A 20440-nucleotide genomic window follows, 5' to 3' on the forward strand; every position below is an offset into this window, starting at 1 on the left:
CTCCATTGTGTTACATTTCAAAGTGTCCTTGGGTAAGACACTGAACCCTCATTACCCCCAATAAGCAGGTTAACGCCTTACATGGCTGCACGGCCACTAATGGGAAATGTGAAGCACACTGTAAAGCGCTTTGGGACTTGAAAAGCGCTATATAAATGCAGATAATTTCATGATATGATAATTAAAATAAATACAAAGCTAATAAGAGCAAGAACCTTATATACTCATGACAACATGCAGTGATACGTTTCAATTTTCATGTCTGTTTCTGGAGTTCTCAGCTGATTTATTTTTTAAATGTAGTTTTCTTCTTATGTAGTTGTCTGTAGTTCTAGTTGAGTGTAAAGGGTTAAACCAGTTGCTCAGTTTGTGAATGGAAGAGCTGTGACGTTTGGTAGCAATGTTCTAATGAGCTATGAATGGAATTAACCCTACCTTCTTGTCTTGAGCCCTCTTAAGCATGACAAAAGGAAAGACAGGAGAGAGTCTCTGCTGGCATAGAAGAGGGATAATCCAATATAGGGAGACTTTACTCGAAAGGGAGTCAGGAAAGACTTGCGCTCACCCGAGACCTGAATGAGCACCTCGGGCATACCCGACGGACACCGGACGGTTCATCTTGGAGTTTGACCTTAACTTCTGCTCAACTCAGAAAGGCTGCTGTGGCTCTGGGGGTAGGCAGGAGAGGGCGGAAGCCCTGGGACGGTTAGTAGGGATGGAGTGGCGGAAGAAATTTCTGCCAAACATTTCTCCGAAGCTCAATGTGTACGTGAAGGAGTACCTCAAGAGGAACGGACTACTGACGCTTTCTGTCTTGGCTGTGGTGACGGGATGCGTGCTGGGATTTGTGCTGAGGTCGTTCAATTTATCAACACAGGTAAGGAGACGTGCATGGAAAGGATGGATGCCAGAAAAATAAGCTGCCAAGGGGGTACTTAGTGAACTGAAAATCGATCTGCTTTCCGATGGACAGACGAATAGATGAAATTGGATGAGGGTTGAACAACACAGTCCTAAGAGCTGAAATGCTGCAGGTGCATGGTTCAGGAGTGTACACCCTTGTATTAGTTTTCGTTTTCATTGATTTACCCGGACCTAGGGCGTCACGGCGGGTCAGTGGTAAGCACGTCTTCAGAACAGTTCTGAGGGTTATGGGCTCAAATACAGCTACCAGCCTTCCTGTGTGGAGTTTGCATGTTCTCCCCGTGCCTGTGTGGGTTTTCTCCGGGCACTCCGGTTGAATCCTATATTAAAAAAACATGCATGTCAGGTTAATTTGCATGGTGTTTCTCTGCCTACGTATGAGTGAGCATATGAATTGTTGTCAGTCTCTGTGTTCCCTGAAACTTGTTGGAAACCAGTTCAGGATGTCCGCTGCCCACTGTCCGAAGATGCCTGGGATATGCTACAGCAACACTGCGATCCTACTGAGGATAAACAGTGCAGATAATAGATGAATAAAAGGATGATTTACCCTTGGTGATATATTTTTCAGCTAAATAGTGTATAGCCGTCTTCAGGCAGTGCACAGCGGACATCCCGAACTGGTTGCCAGCCAGTAGCAGGGCATACAAGGACAGACAACCATTCATAGTTCACTCACACATATGGACAATTTGGACAGGCCAATTAACCTGCCACACTTGTTTTTGAAATGTGGGAGGAAACCGAAGTGCCCGGAGGAAACACACGCAAAAACGGGGAGAACATGCAAACCCTACACAGGTAGGCTAGTAGCTCTATTTGAACCCATGACCTAAGAACTGTGCTGCAGACGCACTAACCACTCATCGGCCTTGCCACCCAAGTTCAAAATGTGATAAAATAAAATAATAATTTGAATGAGAAAAATAGGGAAATCATTTTTGCTGTGGAGATAGATGAGAAGCAAGTCATTTTGCTTTGATTGCTTTATGGACGGATGGATGAATCAATACAGCGTTGAACAGCTTTATTATACGGTTGGCAGACACAAAGATGGACTAAAAATAAAGATATTGATCGAAGGCATTGCAGAGGATGAATAACAATAGCAATTAAAACAGATCTATGAGTTGACATGAGGAGATAACATAAAAAAAATGTTTTAGTATATCCACTGTGGTGGCGGCACGGCGACTGAGTGGTAAGCGCGTCTGCAGCATAGTTCGACCATGGGAACAAATCCAGCTACCAGCCTTCCTATGCAGAGTTTGCATGTTCTCCCCGTGCTTGCTTGGGTTTTCTCCGAGCACTCCAGTTTCCTCCCACATTCCAAAAACGTGCATTTCAGGTTATTTGGCCGGTCCAAATTGTCCCTAGGTCGGTGTGAAGGCGTGAGTGAGTTGAATGTCACTGTGTGTCCTGTGATTGGCTGGCAACCAGCTCAGGGTGTCCCCTGCCCATTGCCCAAAAACCGCTGGGATGGGCTCGAGCACCCTCGCGACCCCTATTAAGATAAGTAGTGCAGATAATAGATGGATGGATTTTGTGAGTGTGTGTATGGGTAAGAGTGAAGCACATTGTAAAGCGCTTAGGGAGGTCTTCATTGACTTGAAAAGCGCTATATAAATGCAGACCTTTTACCATTCACCATGGATTTATATCCACTGTGGTACTAAAGATTTTGGTGTGTTTAACTTCGAGTGTTCTGCATCACCAGGCCAAGATTTACTTCTCCTTCCCTGGGGAGCTGCTGATGAGGATGCTAAAGATGCTGATTCTGCCTCTCATCACATCCAGGTGCAAAGCAAAATATTTTCCTCCAGGGTGGAGTTATTTATACAAAATCTTCATCACTTAGTCATGTTCTAATTTTGCTCGGCAGTCTTATGTCTGGCCTGTCAGCCATGGACTCGAAGGCCAGCGGGCGGTTGGGCGTCCTGACCATCACTTATTACCTGTGGACGACGTTTATCGCTGTTATTGTGGGCATCGTGCTCGTCCTTATCATCCATCCAGGAACAGGGACAGAGAAAGACAGCCACCACGCCAGCTCAGGACCCGTTATGACTTCGGCTGACGCTCTGTTGGACCTCATCAGGTAAATGCATCACATATGTCCTGAAGCAGGGCACAGGTTCAAAGCCCGGTGTGTAATATTCCACCACTAGATGGCATTTTATTATCTAATACAAATGAAAACCAGTGCCAAGAGCACAGCATAGCCAGACAAACGTGGCGGCGACCTCTATGTAGGGATTCCACTATGTAATATAAATACACATTTCTTAACCTATGATTTCGTATAAAAGTAACATTTGTATGATAGTTCTTGTATTTTTGCCTGGTATCTTTCTGAATGAAATGTTTTTTTTGTATCACTTGGAGCCACTAAATATTGCACACTGTCCCTACAAAGGTACTTGTGATACTTTTGTTCAGTGTTTCACCATTTTGTTAAGGTGCAGCACACTTTTTTTAATTGAATAAATCTTAAACAGTTCATGGACCCCTTAACTGCCCAGGTCGTGGGGCACCACCACCTGCAGTGGGTCCTGGGCAAGTTTAGCCTGGTGGCGGCCATTCCTCTTTAGGTCGTTTTGGGTTGGGTATCTATCCCCCACATGAAACTTGTTTCATGGTTACTAGCAGCAGGAAAAGCCTATTGATTTGACTCAGATACAGCACCTTCATCGACCTTGTAGCCTGTGTAAAGGGTCCTCCCGCTCTTCAGGCCTTCCTTAAAAAAATGTAGAAAAAAGGAAAAAGAAAAAAAAATTACATCTTAACTGTTAAGATAGGACGACAAATTGAAAATGTAATTTAACTGTAAAGAAAAATATGTTATTTAAATAATATTTCTTTCTTTCGTTACCGTAATTGTGCAAAGATGGGTCATTTAAAAAACAGCTCTGACCACAAAGCTAAAACAGTCGATGCGACGGGAGTCAAACCTAGTTCACGGCAGTGAGAGCATCAAATGATAACCACTACATGCATCAGTGATACAGAAAACATGAAAAAATTTATTGGATTTTATGTCATTATCACACTACTGTATTTGTATTCAAGGTATTAGAGATACATTTTAGAGAATGAAGAAAAAAAAGAAAGAATTGTCCTAAAAATTTTAAATATACACAAAAAAGCCCGACAACTCTTCGGCATATCTAATGATGAATTTGAATTTGAAGGACGTTAAATATATACATTGTAAATTTTATTTTGGTATTGTGTTCATAGTGTACGTTTAAAATAAATAATTTTAATCATGGCGGCACATGTGTAACGTTTGTCACTTATGATGCTTAGTTTGAGCTGAGAAAAAGTGAAACAAAAATGTTTTCATAAAAAATTAAATTAAAAGGAGCAAATGACTTGCCAGTGTAAGCTATTTTCTCAGCAGCATAAGCTCTAACATCATCTTCAAGCAAATGAGTTATCAAAATTATGTACCTGTAATACCCACTGAGCAGATCATTTTGAAACATGATTTTATACGGCACATGGGATATAATTTAACGCATTTCAGGCATATGAATTATTTTGAGAACCCACTCAGGGTGTTGCGGAATCACAATGCAGAAACACAGATTAGTACAATCAACGGTGGTCCTTTATTGTGGCAGAGTTCTGTAAATGGGAAGTCAGGCAGACTCCGAGTTCATCATCGGGTACTGATGATCTAGAAGAGCAGGCAAGGGTTTGGGATACTGGGTAAACAAAGAGCTGAGACATGAGTGCTTGGGACGTGACGAGGCAGACAACGAACTAGCAAGGAACCAAAGGGGACAGAGTAAAGATAAAGGGAAAGGACAAATACAAACAAGTGACAACAGCTGTAAGGGGAAAATTAAAAGCCGGAAAAGAGTGAGCAAAAAAGGTTAGGTCGAGTAAGAGAGAGTGAGAGAGCACTACAAAAAAATGAACATACAAAGAAGCAGAACTCAGAGATCAGGAACTTGACAAATTGTTGTTTTTAAAAAGTATTACTTTTTCACTGTGTCACAAAGAATCTTCAGAATGGATTAAATAGTTCAACATTTAAATCATCAAAATGGGAAAAAATGATTACTGTATATGAAGTATATTTCAATAAAATGCTTTTTTTATCTCTCTGTATTGAAATAGGAAAACAATTAAAACAAGCAAAATCACTTCCTTTTTTGTAACAACAGTATAATCTGATAATTTTTGTAACAAAACAAGTTGCCAAAAGTATTTACAATTTACATAAATTAAGTCGTATCTGGTGAGCAGATCATTTTGCAACATGTTATAATAGTGGATCACCCTAAAATTATTTCTTTTTTTTACATATTTTAACATTTTCCAAGAAAAATTTCAATACAGAAAATTCAGATATTCAAATAAATAGAAGAAAAGTATGTTGACCTTCCAGTAATAAAATAACAAAACAGAATTTTAAAAAATGTTTTTTTCTTTTGATATTTTCCACTATCTGCACCGCTTATCCTCAGTAGAGTCACGGGGGTGCTGGAGCCCATCCCAGCTATCTTCGGGCGGTGGGCAGGGGACTCATTTGCTCATTCACACCTAGGAACAATTTCAACCAGCCAATTAACCGGACATGCATGTTTTTGGGAATGTGGGAGGAAACCGGAGTGCCCGGAGGAAACCCACGCAAGCACGGGGAGAACATGCAAACTCCACACAGGAAGGTTCGATCTCATGACGTCAGAACGTTGCCGCACACGCGCTAACTACTGCGCCGCCATGCTGCCCTTTCTTTTGATATATCTATATATATCTATATATTCTCCATTACATTATTACTATTATTCAGTCTCTATGTTACACGTTTTACACTGGAGTGCCATGTCCAATCTCGTTGCATAGAATGATTTACAACAATGGTATTAATAATAATAAAGGCAATTCTAATTCTAATAGCCCTGACTTCAACTGCACTCGTAAGGGTGTATCTTCCCCCCGAACACAGAATTGTTATCGTTAAAATCACATCTGATAAATTAGTTGCAGTGTCACCGATCGCCCAAGAATAGGAAGCCACTTTCAGCTAAGCGCTTAATCCTGCACTCACCCTCTCAGTCTACCCTCACCGTGATTGCGTTTAAGTGCGTGGCCATTCATGTAAGCGCTCCACAAATACACTGGCGCTAAATCTTATTATTCAACAACACGATGTTTGTCTGCCTGCCGTCAGGCTAGGCGAACCCATGACATCAGAGTTCCCCTTTGCGTGAGTGCACAGTCCTGGCCTTTCTGTTGCTGACGTACTTGCTGTAAATCTATTAAAATGTCGGGCCCTTTGCTAACACGGGTTAACTAGGAATCTTGTGGGAGGAAGTAAACATGGAAAACCGAATTAACTTTTTCCATATACAGTGTCGTGCAGTCAGGGGAGGCAGGTGGGGCGCAGCTTTAAACGTCATCATGGAAATATAACACTCGAAATATGTTAAATCGTTGAATTTATTTAGAGTTAAAGTTCTTTCTGATTAAACTTCACAAGTTTGGGTCTCCTTTTTAAAATCGCTAAATGTTAACGTTATGAATATTATGAATACAATTAGTATACAACGTATTACTGACTGGTTGTAGATGCAGTGAGGCATGCAATTCTCTTGGCTCATGGCAGAGGGCGATAGTGAGACCAAGGGTACTGATTTGGTGCACACCTCAGCCCCAAACCTAAACTGGAATGGATTTAAATATCATTACTTAGAGCAAAGAGACATTTATATCAGTGACTGTCAAACATTTTCCCTTAAAAGAAAATAGTAAAGGCACGGCGCTTATTAAAAATGTTCAAAAATGAATTCCCAGCACCAGTTTCATGATTTTTATAAAGCTTGAATGATCATGTTTCCTAAATTTTAAGTTTTTACACTTTTTCTTATCATTTATGGTCACTGTGGCACAGGAGGGAAACCAGTTATTTTTTGGGGTAAATCATTTTCCTGTCATATTGGATTTTATTATATCACGAACGTGTTTTTCAACTTTTAACCACTATCGTTTTTCTAGAAAACTAATACAAGTGATACTTACGATGGAAAAAAAAGATCTGCCTCTGGAAAAATGTTTTTTAGAATCTCTGATTTAAAAAAATATATATTTTAAGTAAAATAAGAAAATAATTAAAACCTTCAAAATTATGTGTCCTATTTTTACTCCATTTGATTTACCGTATTGTCTGGACTATAAGCACCCAAAAAAAAAACTTGTTTTGTAATGTTGCGTACCTTATGGACCGGAAAATTTACCGATTATTATTTGCAGTGCAATCTTTAAAAAAAAAAAAAAAAGTGGTTTAGGAATCCAGGTTATTCATTTTGGTTAATCATTTTTCTGTCTTTTGGAACTTTACTATGTATTCAACCCATTTTTTCAAGATTTACCATATTTTTGTCAGGTCATCTTTATTTGTTTAGCCCTTAATCACAAGAAGTCTCAAAGGTGTACAGACCACAGACTATTATTACACCACATCATCAATATGAATTAAAGGTAATAACAGAATACCCAGTCAACATAATTCATAGGCAATTTTAGTGTGTCTTTTTTCAAGAAAAATAACAAAAATAATCAAAAATGAAACAAAAAATGCTTAAGTAGATTCCAACATTTTTTTTTGTAAAATAAAAAAAACAATTGAAATCAGCAAAACGGGTCCACAATTGTTAATTTTATTTTATTTTTCAATGTTTGTGGCACAATCTTAAAAAGCTTCATCAAACAAAATACGTTTTTAAATATATTACCCTGTACTTTTTCAAGAGAAGGTAATTACAGTGGCTTGCAAAACTATTTAGCCCCCTTGAACTTTGTGACCTTTTGCCACATTTCAGAATTCAAAAATAAAGATATAAAACTGTAATTTCTTGTGAAGCATCAACAATACGTGGGACACAATCATGATGTGGAACACACTTTATTGGATATTTTAAACTTTTTTAACAAATAAAAAACGAAAAAGGCTGTGCTAAATAGTTCAGCCCCTTTACTTTCAGTGCAGCAAACTCTGTCCAGCAGTTCAGTGAGGATCTCTGAATGATTCAATGTTGATCTAAATGACTAATCATGATAAATAATGGAATCCCCCTGTGTGTAATCTAGTATCTGTATAAATGCACCTGCACTGTGATAGTCCCAGAGGTGTGTTGAAAGCGCAGAGAGCATCATGAAGAACGAGGAACACACCAGGCAGGTCCGAGATACCATTGTGAAGAAAGGTCACAAAGTTCAAGGGGGGCAAATAGTTTCGCAAGCCACTTTAAAACGGAAAAAAATTGTATTTTCGCTGAAACCTTATGATGTGGATGGATATTATAGTTAATCAGCTAAAGAAAGCAAATAGTTTGCTCTTGTGCAAAGATTTAATTGGGCAATTTCTGTTTGAAAAACACTTACTTCCATCAATATATGCGCACTTTTATCTTTTATAGGAACATGATCCCTTCTAATCTAATCGAGGCAACATTCCAGCAGGTAAGCAATCCAAACTATCAAAACGAGCATGAAGTATCTCCATATTAACTCCCGCTTTTTGATTCCACAGTACCGAACGGACCTAGTACCGATCGTGCAGACTTCCAATGCCAAAGAGTCACAAGCTAACTACGTGTATGTCATGCCCGACTATCACAATCCACGACTTGGTCATCCGGTTTTCCTGGATATCACTCCGGCACCTGACATCAACTACAAGATCGTACCCAGTACCAGCAAGGGCATGAATGTCCTGGGGATCGTCATCTTCTCGGCCACGATGGGTAAAATGAGCAGATTTGAGATTAAGATGGATTTGTGGATAATGGGAGAGGAGTCTTTAGGTGTTCACACAAAGTCAAGAATTTCGTGCGTACTTTGCAAAAAAAAAAATCCATTCTTACAGAACTGGTAGAACATTTGGCTTATTTTAAAGGATATTTCTTTCATATATGAAAATATTTCACCTAGCTTCTCTCATGAAATATAATATAATCCTTAAAATTAACAAAATTATATAATCTTGCTGGTTCTGGATGATTATGCCCGCTTTAAAGTTTGTTTAAACCAGTGGGACAGTGTGTATTATTAAGCACTAGTTCCTAGTGGTAAATAAAAAAATTAAATGAAAAATAATATATGTTAAAATATTAACCAAAAATACATTAACTATTACCTGCGATTGGCTGGCAACCAGTTCAGGGTGTCCCCTGCCCACTGCCCAATGATTGCTGGGATGGGCTCCAGCACCCCCGCGACCCTACTGAGGATAAGCGGTGCAGCTAATGAGATGGGATGAGATGAGACATTAACTATTATATTAATATGAGTGTCTTTTCTTTAAATATGCATAGGTCGAGAAATTTGCATCTGTTTTACATATTATAAACCTCAATAAGAGTGAGCTTTCAGTCATCTGCCATTTTGCTGCTACGGGTACCATAAACCCTTGCAAAAGGATAGGCTTAAAACGACAACAAAAATGGGGCTTTTTGGTTGCTTTGAGTCTCTGTAGTTTTTACTCTTTCTTGTGCTTTTTAGCACTTGTTGTCAGATGCACTATACAATACAGTGACATCTAGCGGTCAAATTATTCACACCTTCTTTTTAAAATGAGTGAGAAGATCTACAATTTGGCAAATGAGACAATTTTGCTTACTTAAGCATCATTTTGAGAAACAAGTTAAAATATCTTGTGTTTCTTGGACTGTATCGGGTATGGATTAATCTCTAAGGTTGTTAGAACCTAGGACCGCTAGGTCCTTAGCTTGGCCTAGGTCCTTAGCTTGGCCTTTTGATTTTTGCATTCCGGAGATGGAATAAGAGCTTGCTCTGTCCACCCCACGCATCGGCCCGGTATTGCAGTACCTCCGGGAACGGTGCATTCGCAATGATCGCAACAAGGCTTTAGGGCTAGGACCTTAGCTTAGCCTTTTGGCTGAGAGTAAGTGTCCCGGCTCCTAGGCTTTGTAGCATATAATGAACTGACCGATAACGGATAATGGATAATGAATAACGAAGATAGATCAATAACCCTTAAAAACCCCCAAACCCCCCCCAAAATAATGTAAAAATAAAATACAATTAAGCAAAATGCTCTGCCGATTGGAGGAAAAAAAGAGATACTTTTTTAACTTGAGTTTTGATTTAGGAGATTCTATTTGGGAAGGGATTCGGTTTTCAAAATTCATTAATAAATGGATGGGGCTCAGAAGGGTTGGGTTTATGGGCTTTATAGGCTTTAAAATTCGTTTAGAAGAACAGTGTTTTATTCATTAGCGCCATGTAATATTAAAGAAATATAATTCATTAAAGAAAAACAGAATATTAATAATTTAAATAATTCATAGAAATACAAGAACTATTATAAACATACACCTCTAGGAATACAAGAAAATTGCAATTCTTTAACGGTCCAATGTGTCATATTTGACCACTGGATGGCACTGTGTTTTCTGAAACAAACCATTGACACACGGAAAAATGGGGCGGCAGGATGCCGGAAGAACATGGCGCCGATCCAAGAAGTGATTCCGCGGTGGAAAATACAAATTTCTCAACCTATAGTAATAAACATGACCTGACCTTTGATTATTTTTTTTTTTACAAAAATTAATATTGGTATGAAAGTCCATTTATTTTTGTCCAATATTCAAATCAGTGTTTCGTTTTTTTACTAGATGAAATATGTTTTGTTCCACTAAGAGACACTAAATATTACACTGTCCCTTTAACATAAATGAGCCTCACAGAGGGAGTTGAAATACTTGTCAGCCATCTTGCTGCTACGGTAGCACAAAAGCCAGAAACCTTGTGAAAGGCTGGCTAACAAAATTTGAAGAAAATTTGTATTTTATGGTCACTTTGACTCTCTGTGGTTTGTTTTCTTCCTTGTTCTTTTTAGCACTTATTTTCAGTTGCAGTACACAATACAGCGCCATTTTGTGGTCAAATAACATACATTAGCCCTTTAAGTGTAGCAAAAAGAGCTATAATTTGCGAAATTTGATTATTTTAGGATCATTTTTCAGAAGAATAAATTAAAATATGTGAAAATGAAAAAAACATTAGAATTGGGCTTCATTAGCTGCCAATTGGAGATGTTTTTTTACAGTTTATGTCACAACCAGAACAGAATCGGGACCCAATTGCGTAACGTTAACCACAAGTTTTATTGATAGAAAGAGGAAGGGCAGCACCCACGATCCGGGGCTCGCTGGACGCGGGAAGCAAGCCGCTCACACAATCGGATCTTGATCCAAAAACAGAAGTAGATATTCTGTAGCGGGAAATGGCGGTGTCAAGGACAGAAAAAAAGGTCAATAGCCAGGACAAGAGAGCAAAAACGTGGTCGGGATCAAAAACGGGGCGTAAACAGGAACGGGGGAGCAAAAACGTGGTCGGGATAAAAAACAGGTCGTATGCCGGGACGGGAGAGCAGACGTGGTCGGAATCAAAAACAGGTCGTAGCCAGAGACAGACGGGGAGATCAGGAACGGACAGGTGAAAAAACGGGTGCAAAAAAACGGGACAGGCGGGGGAGTCAGGGTCAAAATGCTTGCCTTGTAACAACAGAGGTTCGCTGACGGACTGACAACCAGAGAGTGACAGGACTGGGTTTAAAAAGGGACAGGGAGCCAATCAGATAGCCCGCAGTGGCTAATGAGCGGGCACAGGTGATTCAAATCGGTAATCATGACAGTTTAAAGCCCATTTTCCGGACTAAATAAAACTCGACTATGGTTAATAATTTCTCTTTTATTTGGAATTTCACTAAGTAGTCAACCCATTTTTCAAGATTTGCTATATATATTTTATATAATTGTGTAGATTGTTTGAATATACAAAGTTTTGTTTTTTTAAGATGTTTCTTTATGGTAAAAGATATAGTGTTCAACATTAAGAATTTGTTGCGTGCAAGAATCTTAAGATTTAAGAATTCAAATCAGTGTTCTGGTTTGGGATTGTTTGGGGCCATTTTGCATGATTAACTGTTATTAAAAAATGGGTTGAGCACTGGGGAAAAAACTGAAGGTTTCCCATGGTTTTGATTTTTTAATTCAAGCTTTATAATTCATAAAGATGTACAAAGGTTGGGGATAAGACTAACATAAAATTTCCCCTGCATGTTTTCAGGGCTGCTACTGGGTAAAATGGGCGAACGTGGGGCGCCACTGGTCAATGTTTGCCAGTGCATCAACGAGTGCGTCATGAAGATCATTAACGCGGCCATGTGGTAAGGAACGCACGCATGCTCACTTGAAAAATAAACTCAGCGCACTGGCAGATTAGACCTAAAAATAAATAAAGCTAAGTTGTGCAGCATTACCTGTGGGGCTTTTGGTTTTAGCTTATGTTAGTGCGACAACAAATCAGTGAATCGACAACTTTTTTTCACATGATCGATTCATCTTTTGGATGATATTTGGGTTTCACTTTATCAATTTAAACAGTGCATTTTCTGGACTATCGGGCACACCTAAAAACCCCAAATTTCCAGGAATTAAAAAGTCTACCTTGTATTCCTGAAAGAGTATAAATCGTAAAATCTCATTTGCACCTTAATTGTAGTAAACCCTGATTTCCCTATATTTAAGTTCTATAAATTACTCGTTTTAAATTTTCTGATGTTTTTCTAAATGCAAACCTCACTCTTACTGTAGTTATTTATTTCATGCAACTTATATGGAAATAACTTTCACAAATGAATATTCTTGTAGATGCGTGCACCTTATAATTAGGTGCACCTTATAGTCCAGAAAATACTGCATTTGTATTAATGGCTTTATATGAATTATTTTACATTGAGTAGAAATCAAAGATTTTATTGTTGGTAGGACCGAGGTGTTGTTCACAATTTGACAAATTTCATATTTTTTTAAATGTCTTTGCTTATATTGCAAGGAGACATTTTCAGCCTGATAGAAGCGATTCACATTTTTTTTTAAATATAAAATCTATGTGAAAACTTGTTTTCGCCCATTTTTGGATGCAGTATAGGCCAAGGTTCACCAACATTTTTGAGTCTGGGAGCTACTTTTTTTTATCAGCTAACAAGGGCTACTAGTTTGAATGACATTTCGAAAACAACTTGTGTTATATTGTCTTTGTTATAACCAGGTTCTTATTAGAAATTGAGTTAAAACAGGCTCAGACAACCACTAATACAGCTGCCTTGCAGAAAAGCACTCAATGATTTACATCTCATCTCATCTCATTAGCCGTACCGCTTATCCTTGTTAGGGTCGCGGGGGGGCTGGAGCCCATCCCAGCCATCTCCAGGCAGTGGGCAGGGGACACCCTGAACTGGTTGCCAGCCAATCGCAGGGCACACAGGGACAGACAACTCATTCGCTCATTCACACCTAGGGACAATTTAGACCGGCCAATTCACCTGAAATGCATGTTTTTTTTGGAATGTGGGAGGACAATGTAGAAAATAACGGTTAATTTTAAAAAATATTTTGGAAGAATTAATCATGTATTCCAAGACACTGATGGTGTCAACGATTTCTTGTGAGTTAATTCAAATTCCCTGCAAAAAACACTATGACTCAATATTGGTGAGCTAATTTCAGAAACGGCCCGAGGGTTGGTAACCCTAACCCTATTGGACCAAACCCGGATAACTAATATCTCTCATCTCATTAGCTGTACCGCTTATCCTTATTAGGGTCGCGGGGGGCTGGAGTCCATCCCAGCCAATCGCAGGGCAGACGGGGACAGACAACTCACTCGCTCAGTCACACCTAGGGACAATTTGGACCAGCCAATCCACCTGAAATGCATGTCTTTGGAATGTGGGAGGAAACCGGAGTGCCCGGAGGAAACCCACGCTAGCACGGGGAGAACATACAAACTCCGCACAGTAAGGCCGGTAGCTGGATTTGAACCCATGCAGGAGTTTCCCACGACCTCAGAACTGTGCTGCACACGCGCTAACCACTGCGCCGCCGTGCTGCCCGGATAACTAATATTCTGTTTAAAAATACATGGATTGTACTCAAGCATTTTAGTGTAACTAATCAACTAAATAATTTGCAGATGACTTAACTAGAATAAAAACCATTTGGCACAACCCCTAATTTAATAGCCAACATACTATTACACTACCATTTTTATGCTTGCTAACTTGCGTAGTCTGATCGATGAAAGAAAATAGTGTTATTCTCAGACCATGGAATGTTTTGGAGGGGAAAATGGGTACTTCCTAAAATAAATTGTTCTAATTCTGATTCTCTCCTGCAGGTATTTCCCATTTGGCATTGTGTTCCTGGTGGCAGGAAAGATCCTAGACATGCATGACCCAGCCCACTTGGGAGAAAAACTGGGCATGTACTTCATCACCGTTTTGTCCGGTCTGTTCGTGCACGGCCTCATCTTGCTGCCCCTCTTCTACTTCTTCTTCACGCATAAAAACCCTTTCACCTTCATCAGAGGTCTTCTACAGGCCCTGGTCATCGCTTTGGCCACGTCTTCTAGGTAAGCAGTACTCACGCGACTCAGAAAACGGATACTGCCTACACCAGTTTTGACATTGGGTCTATGGACCTTTTGTGTTCCTTCAGCTCGGCCACGCTGCCTATCACCATGAAGTGTCTGCTAGAGAATTGTGGCGTGGACCGGCAAATTGCTCGTTTCGTGCTGCCCGTGGGAGCTACCATCAACATGGATGGAACTGCGCTGTATGAGGCAGTTGCAGCCATTTTCATTGCTCAAGTCAATGAGTATGACTTGGACTTTGGTCAACTTGTTACTATTAGGTATTGATGGCTTATTTCATCCTCTTCGTCACATGTTTCAAACTCGTAGACTCTACACAAGACAAAAATAGCTGCATTGTGTCAAACAATAACTTGCATTTTGAATTATGTCCATTGAATGTTACCAAAGCCAGGCTCCTCTTGCAAAGCACCCACTTATAGCTGTAATTGCTAATGATGATTAATCAATGGGAGAGCCCAGTGAGTTTTGACACCCCTGCTCCACTTGTTAGTTTACATCAGAGTTCTGAAACGGGTAAGACAAGCTAGGCTGGAGCTGAGAAGTTTCTCTGCCCTTTTATTATCATGATATATTTTGGGTACAACCAATGTTCCCTCTAAGCTGCGCGTGTGCGCAATCGCGCACTGCCCGCACATTCTCAGCGCACAAGAAAATCTAGCCAGCTCACAAAAATCAGGGCTCGAAATTGCTAATTAAGAAGCGAATTAAGTCAAAGTTACAGTGCATTAGGGTAAAAATACACAGGTTCCCCTGACGCTGTTTTCTAAATGCGGTATTTTGAAGTCAATGTCGAAGTAGAACGAAGTTGAGTAAAGTTAGTAGAATTTTTCGAGAACCGGCTTCTTCGGCTCGGCTCACTAAAGAGGACCGGCTCTTTCGGGTCCCAAACGGCTCTTCAGGTTGTTTTTGCTTCCTTAATCCCTACACAACCAAATATTATGTAAAATTGTGCACAAAATGACTTAAAGAAAGGGGGGGGGGGAATAGAACAAAAAGGAAAAAATACCAAAATGAAAAAGTAGTGAAAAGCTGAGAAAAAAAGAAACAAAAGGAAGAGAATAAAGAAGGAAAATTTCAGAAAAAAGCCAGGAAAAAAATAAAAGAAAGAAACAAACGGAAAAAAGTAAATAGAGAACAAAAAGAAAAAAGTAACAGCTCGGAAAAAATAAACACAGTGAGATTTTTTTTAAAGAACTTAAAAAATGGAAAAAAAACAGGGAAAAAGAAGAAAAAGTTTGTGTTGCATTCAAATAATTTCCAATTATACTGAGTCAATCTTGTTGCCAACATTGTACTTCCACCCAAAAAAATGTGATTAAATACAGTTCTGTAGCGTGCAACCGACTAAACAAGCCCCCAAAAATGTTAGTATAATGCGACAAAAGATACCAGGAATAAAAGAAATGAAAATCTTGTAAAAGAATTGCTGTAAAAACAAACGACGTTTGTAGGCCGTACAACCTTTGCAATAATACATTAGTCAATTCATTCAAAAGTAAAAAAAAAGTCGGCAAAATGTAACTGGATGTCAAGTTTTGGACATGTTTGATAATGACTCAGTTGCCACACTTGGGATTGCTGCTGTCACTGTTGTTTCAAGCGTTGCTCACCGACTTTAACAACATAGGGTACAACTGAGATACAGGACAATAGTGAGGAACCTTCAAGAGCGCTATGTCAAAATGGCTGACACTTTTATACTAGGAGGGCGGTCCCAAGGACCAATATCTAAAAAAAACAAAACATAGTGAAATTTTCCATGAAGAGTCGTCCTTGTTCAGAACAGTTTAATAAGATCTGTTACAATGAGCCCAAGCCTCGTCAGTCTTCAAAACAAAACAATTGCTTTACAATTGTGACTGAATAAATGACAGTTAATGAATGAATGAATGAATGAAAACTTTATTCGAACATTAAAATAAAAACAGAACAAAAACAATAACTCAACAACAAAATAATATTACATAATATGTTCGAAAAAGGGTAGTCAGAAGCAAATGCTTATATTCCCTACCCCTTCATCTTCCCTATTAAACACACCAATTATATAACAACACTTGTAATACTATTAATAATAACAGTTATGATATAACAACAGCAACAATAACACAAAGTTAATCATAGTTCTAGGCGCACTATTCCCAATCTCTCGTATCACTCATACCCGAATTTCTTCATCTCTGTATTCCGCCAGGAATGTTTTTTGTACCGTATTTTCCGCACTATAGGGGGCACCGGGTTATAGGGCGCACCCCCCAAAAATAGTTTTTGGTCCTATATCTTCCATACATAAGGCGCACCGGATTATATGGCGCTACAATGGGAACGTCGACAAAACAGTCAGATAGTTCAGTCAAACTTATTACCCCCTTAACATTCCGAAAGCTTGCAAAGAAGCAAATACGTGTCTCAGACATATACAGAAACAGTGTCTGTTAGATGTCACTCAAATGCATTGTTCCAAATATCATTCGGAAGGTTAAAGTCTTGGGATTCAAGAAATGCCAACTATTCCTTAGTATCTATTTTCTTTTTCGCTCGCAACTTTACTGTGCATATGACAATGAACACTTGGAATTGAGTTTAATTTAAAAAAAGACCCATCACAGAAACATCGATATCACTCTGAAACAAGATACTGGGAAAATATATAGCCTGAGTAGCTCACCGAAGTCGATGCGTTCAATAATAATGTGCAACCATGGTCCTCTTATATCCGTGAGTGTAGTGAATCCAGGAGAGTAAAATATTTACAAATACAGAATAGTAAAACATGTTCTCTCTATGCCGTAGACAACCAAACATGCTATTCACATTCATCTTTTTCGGCAAATTGCAGGCTTTGTTTTGCCCCTTTAGCCTATGCGAGCCTGTAAATGATAAAAAGGATCCGCCTCCTTTACCTCCGAATAACTTTAGCCAATAGTGACTGATTCAAATGATGATTGACACATTGGTTAGGAAATGAAACGCCGGTATATAAATCCCAGCATACACCGCGGACGACTTCGCCTTCGGGGGAAAATCGAGTCGGCGGCTGCTTTCCTTAGTTGCAAGACTTTGCGACTTAATATTGATCCATATATAAGGCGCACTGTATTATAAGGCGCATGGTCAGTTTTTGAAAAAAAAAAAAAAAGGCTTTTAGGTGCGCCTTATAGTGCGGAAAATACGGTATTTAAATTTGAACAAGTGAATAGTTGGACATTAATAATGACTGAATAAATGAAGTAACAAATGAGAGACATAATAAAGAGGTTATTATGGAGAAAACATACCATCATGACTACTGTAATTGTGCAGCAGTGCTGGGACTATTTCTTTCCTCGATTACGAGTACTGTAACGCATTATGATTACATTTTGTAACGCTGTCATTACTATTTGGTGCGTTACTGCATTACTCATTAAATGCAGATAATGCATAGCAATGCCCTTGACTGTTAAGTGATTCTGCAACACTCATTTTGTCAGATATACTTTAACTCATGATCCACTAACAATATGTAGTCACTTTTCGAGTAATGTGCTGCTTTTTTAGGGACGGTAATCTAGACGGTAACAGTTACAATAGGAATGAAGTAACTACAACTACCATTTTTCAGTAACACACCCAATACTGATGTTCAGTGACTTTTCAATATTACAACACTACACGAACAGGCAAAAAATGTGACACCTATAATACATATATTGTATTTGAAGTAGGTGGGATTTCTGACATATTCACTTTCTCTTTAGCATAACTGCTACAGCAGCAAGTATTGGTGCAGCTGGAATCCCTCAAGCTGGTCTGGTTACCATGGTGATAGTCCTGACCTCGGTAGGGTTACCCCCTGCCGACATCTCTCTGATTGTGGCCATTGATTGGGTTCTGTAAGTCTAATTACAAAGTACCTAAACGGGAAAACACAAAATCCCACTAAGCTCAATGTGGCCCTGTGTCTTTCTTAGTGATCGCTTCAGGACGATGATAAACGTCCTCGGCGATGCCTTAGCAGCAGGTATCATGGCACACGTATGCAGGAAAGACTTTGAAAAAACCACCGCGCTGACGCCAACTCCCACCGAGACTGCCCCTCTAATCATTGCCAATAACGGAGGGTCATCGAAACGGGTAAGGAAGAATTGTAAATCAGAGACACTTTTGTTCAAGTGCTGAACTGAAAAATGATTTTAATAGAACACACTTCTACTCTATATATTGTGGACAATATCTCTGTATTATTTATAATTGCAACATCCTTTGCTGTCTGGTAATCCTGAAAGGGGATACCACATATGCTTCTCAAGGTTTCTTCATTTTCCTCATGTTGAGGTTTTTGAGTTTTTCCTTGCCCTCATGTTAGTTCCAGATCAGGGGATGGTGTAATAATAGTCTGAAATAATAGTGCAATAACCTGTGCAGCCCTTTGAGACTCTTTGTGATTAAGGGCAATACAAATAAAAATGACTTGACTAGAATGCTATCATTAATGCCATTGTTTATATGTTTTAGACCTTTAAGTCGATGCATATTCCACTACTACCTAGAGGTCGTCCCCCACTCCAAAACGATGTCAAATACATTTGAATAGCAATACATGTTTTCCCTTAATAATGCACTGATTTTAAATCTTTAAGCACCATTTCTTTAATTCCAGATTCTTGATTGTTAATGGCCACTAGAAGGCCACTGATACTGGTATAGGCTACCAGTTTGAGTACTGCTACCTTTTAAAGGGCTGGTATGGCTCAGATACCAGAACCAGACTTTATAATCTTTAGCTTTTTAACAGGTTAGACTAAGGGTCTCCAACCTTTATGAAACTAAAATCTACTTTTTGGGGGGCAACCAGTTTTGATTTGCAATCCTAAAATAATTTATCACCAGGTTGAAATTATTAGAACATAGGACACATCACATTTGCTTTGTTTTTAATTGAACGTTGAATGTCTTTCTGTAATAACTGAAAAATTATGAGAGGAAACATTGGAAGATGTGCATATGTCCCTGCTCTTAAACACTATGTGCCTTTAAGAGACAACTTGATATGGTTACTGCTATCCATTTAGACATAACTTTAGCAGTTTCTTGCAGGTTGTTTTGCATTAGTCATGACACACGTGGGAGAGCATGTCTGACCATCCGGTTATACTAATTCGCTGAAACAATATAGTTCGTGCTAGACTTCTGTGTGAATTCTTTTCTTGAAAATAAATTTCTGCCTTTGCCGAGTGTACTGTCGCTTTGGATGTGTTAATATGTGTGGACATTCTGAGTAAAAGGCTATTGTGGGTTTAAATTTCTCCAAGTTGAAAAAAAACATCATTTTACACTAAAAGACACGGTGCATTTTTATCATTAGCTTAATCTTTGTAAATTTGAATTCCTAAGGTCTATGACAATGAAAAAAAAAAAAAGCTTATGAAATACAGATGTTTTTCTGTCATTCCAACAGAGAGATACGGTGATCTCCGTCGGGAACCAGAGCGTGACCCTTTCTGATGCGCCATTGATAGCGCATCGCTGCGATTTTATGTTTGAAGTTGATGGCGACAATGTCCTGGAGAAACCAATGGCCTGCTACAATTTATGCCAAGTCTGAGGTGCTTTCTCGGGACTGCTAGTCTTTTCATTTTATATTGCCAGTGCCAAGTCAAAACAAAAATCTTTGATACTTCATGTATGTTTTGGTTCAGAATGAATTGTCTGTCAGGTTCTTAGAACTAGCTAGTTCAGACTTCTATTGTAGGCCTTGTCCTTTAGACTTCTATACAAATGCCTTAATGTGTTGAAATAGCACCAGCTAATAAACAGGCAATACGCTTTATTGAACTGAAAGCTTAGACACCGAAACTACAACTTTTTAAGAGTTCTGAGTTGGTTTTCTGTTTTTATACAAATGGATGTCGTTTTTTAATTAAAGTTGGTTCAACTCTCAAGTTTTTGGAATTTTATTTTGAGCAGTGCAATGCAGAAAATTTAAATATGTTAAAATACACCAAGCCCACAATTGAAAGCAAGGTTTGGCAAAACAATGCAAAGACTAAAGATG

The 20440-nt window shown here is 39.0% G+C and overlaps 1 protein-coding gene and 1 pseudogene across 1 annotated transcript; both read left to right on the top strand.

Moving 5' to 3' along the window:
* Positions 1 to 495: 495 nt before the first annotated feature.
* Positions 496 to 20327, top strand: slc1a8b (solute carrier family 1 member 8b). The gene is made up of 11 exons (XM_088354858.1): positions 496 to 877; positions 2642 to 2721; positions 2807 to 3022; positions 8355 to 8397; positions 8468 to 8681; positions 12034 to 12133; positions 14146 to 14379; positions 14466 to 14660; positions 18144 to 18278; positions 18357 to 18519; positions 19844 to 20327. The coding sequence occupies exons 1-11, from the start codon at positions 716 to 718 to the stop codon at positions 19988 to 19990; spliced, it is 1689 nt and encodes a 562-aa protein (XP_088210984.1). The 5' UTR covers positions 496 to 715; the 3' UTR covers positions 19991 to 20327.
* LOC148351858 (U2 spliceosomal RNA) lies at positions 9653 to 9787 on the top strand (annotated as a pseudogene).
* Positions 20328 to 20440: the final 113 nt, after the last annotated feature.

The sequence above is a fragment of the Urocampus carinirostris genome, chromosome 15, assembly GCF_059441175.1.
Source record: "Urocampus carinirostris isolate Australia breed hairy pipefish chromosome 15, RoL_Ucar_1.0, whole genome shotgun sequence".
NCBI lineage: Eukaryota > Metazoa > Chordata > Actinopteri > Syngnathiformes > Syngnathidae > Urocampus > Urocampus carinirostris.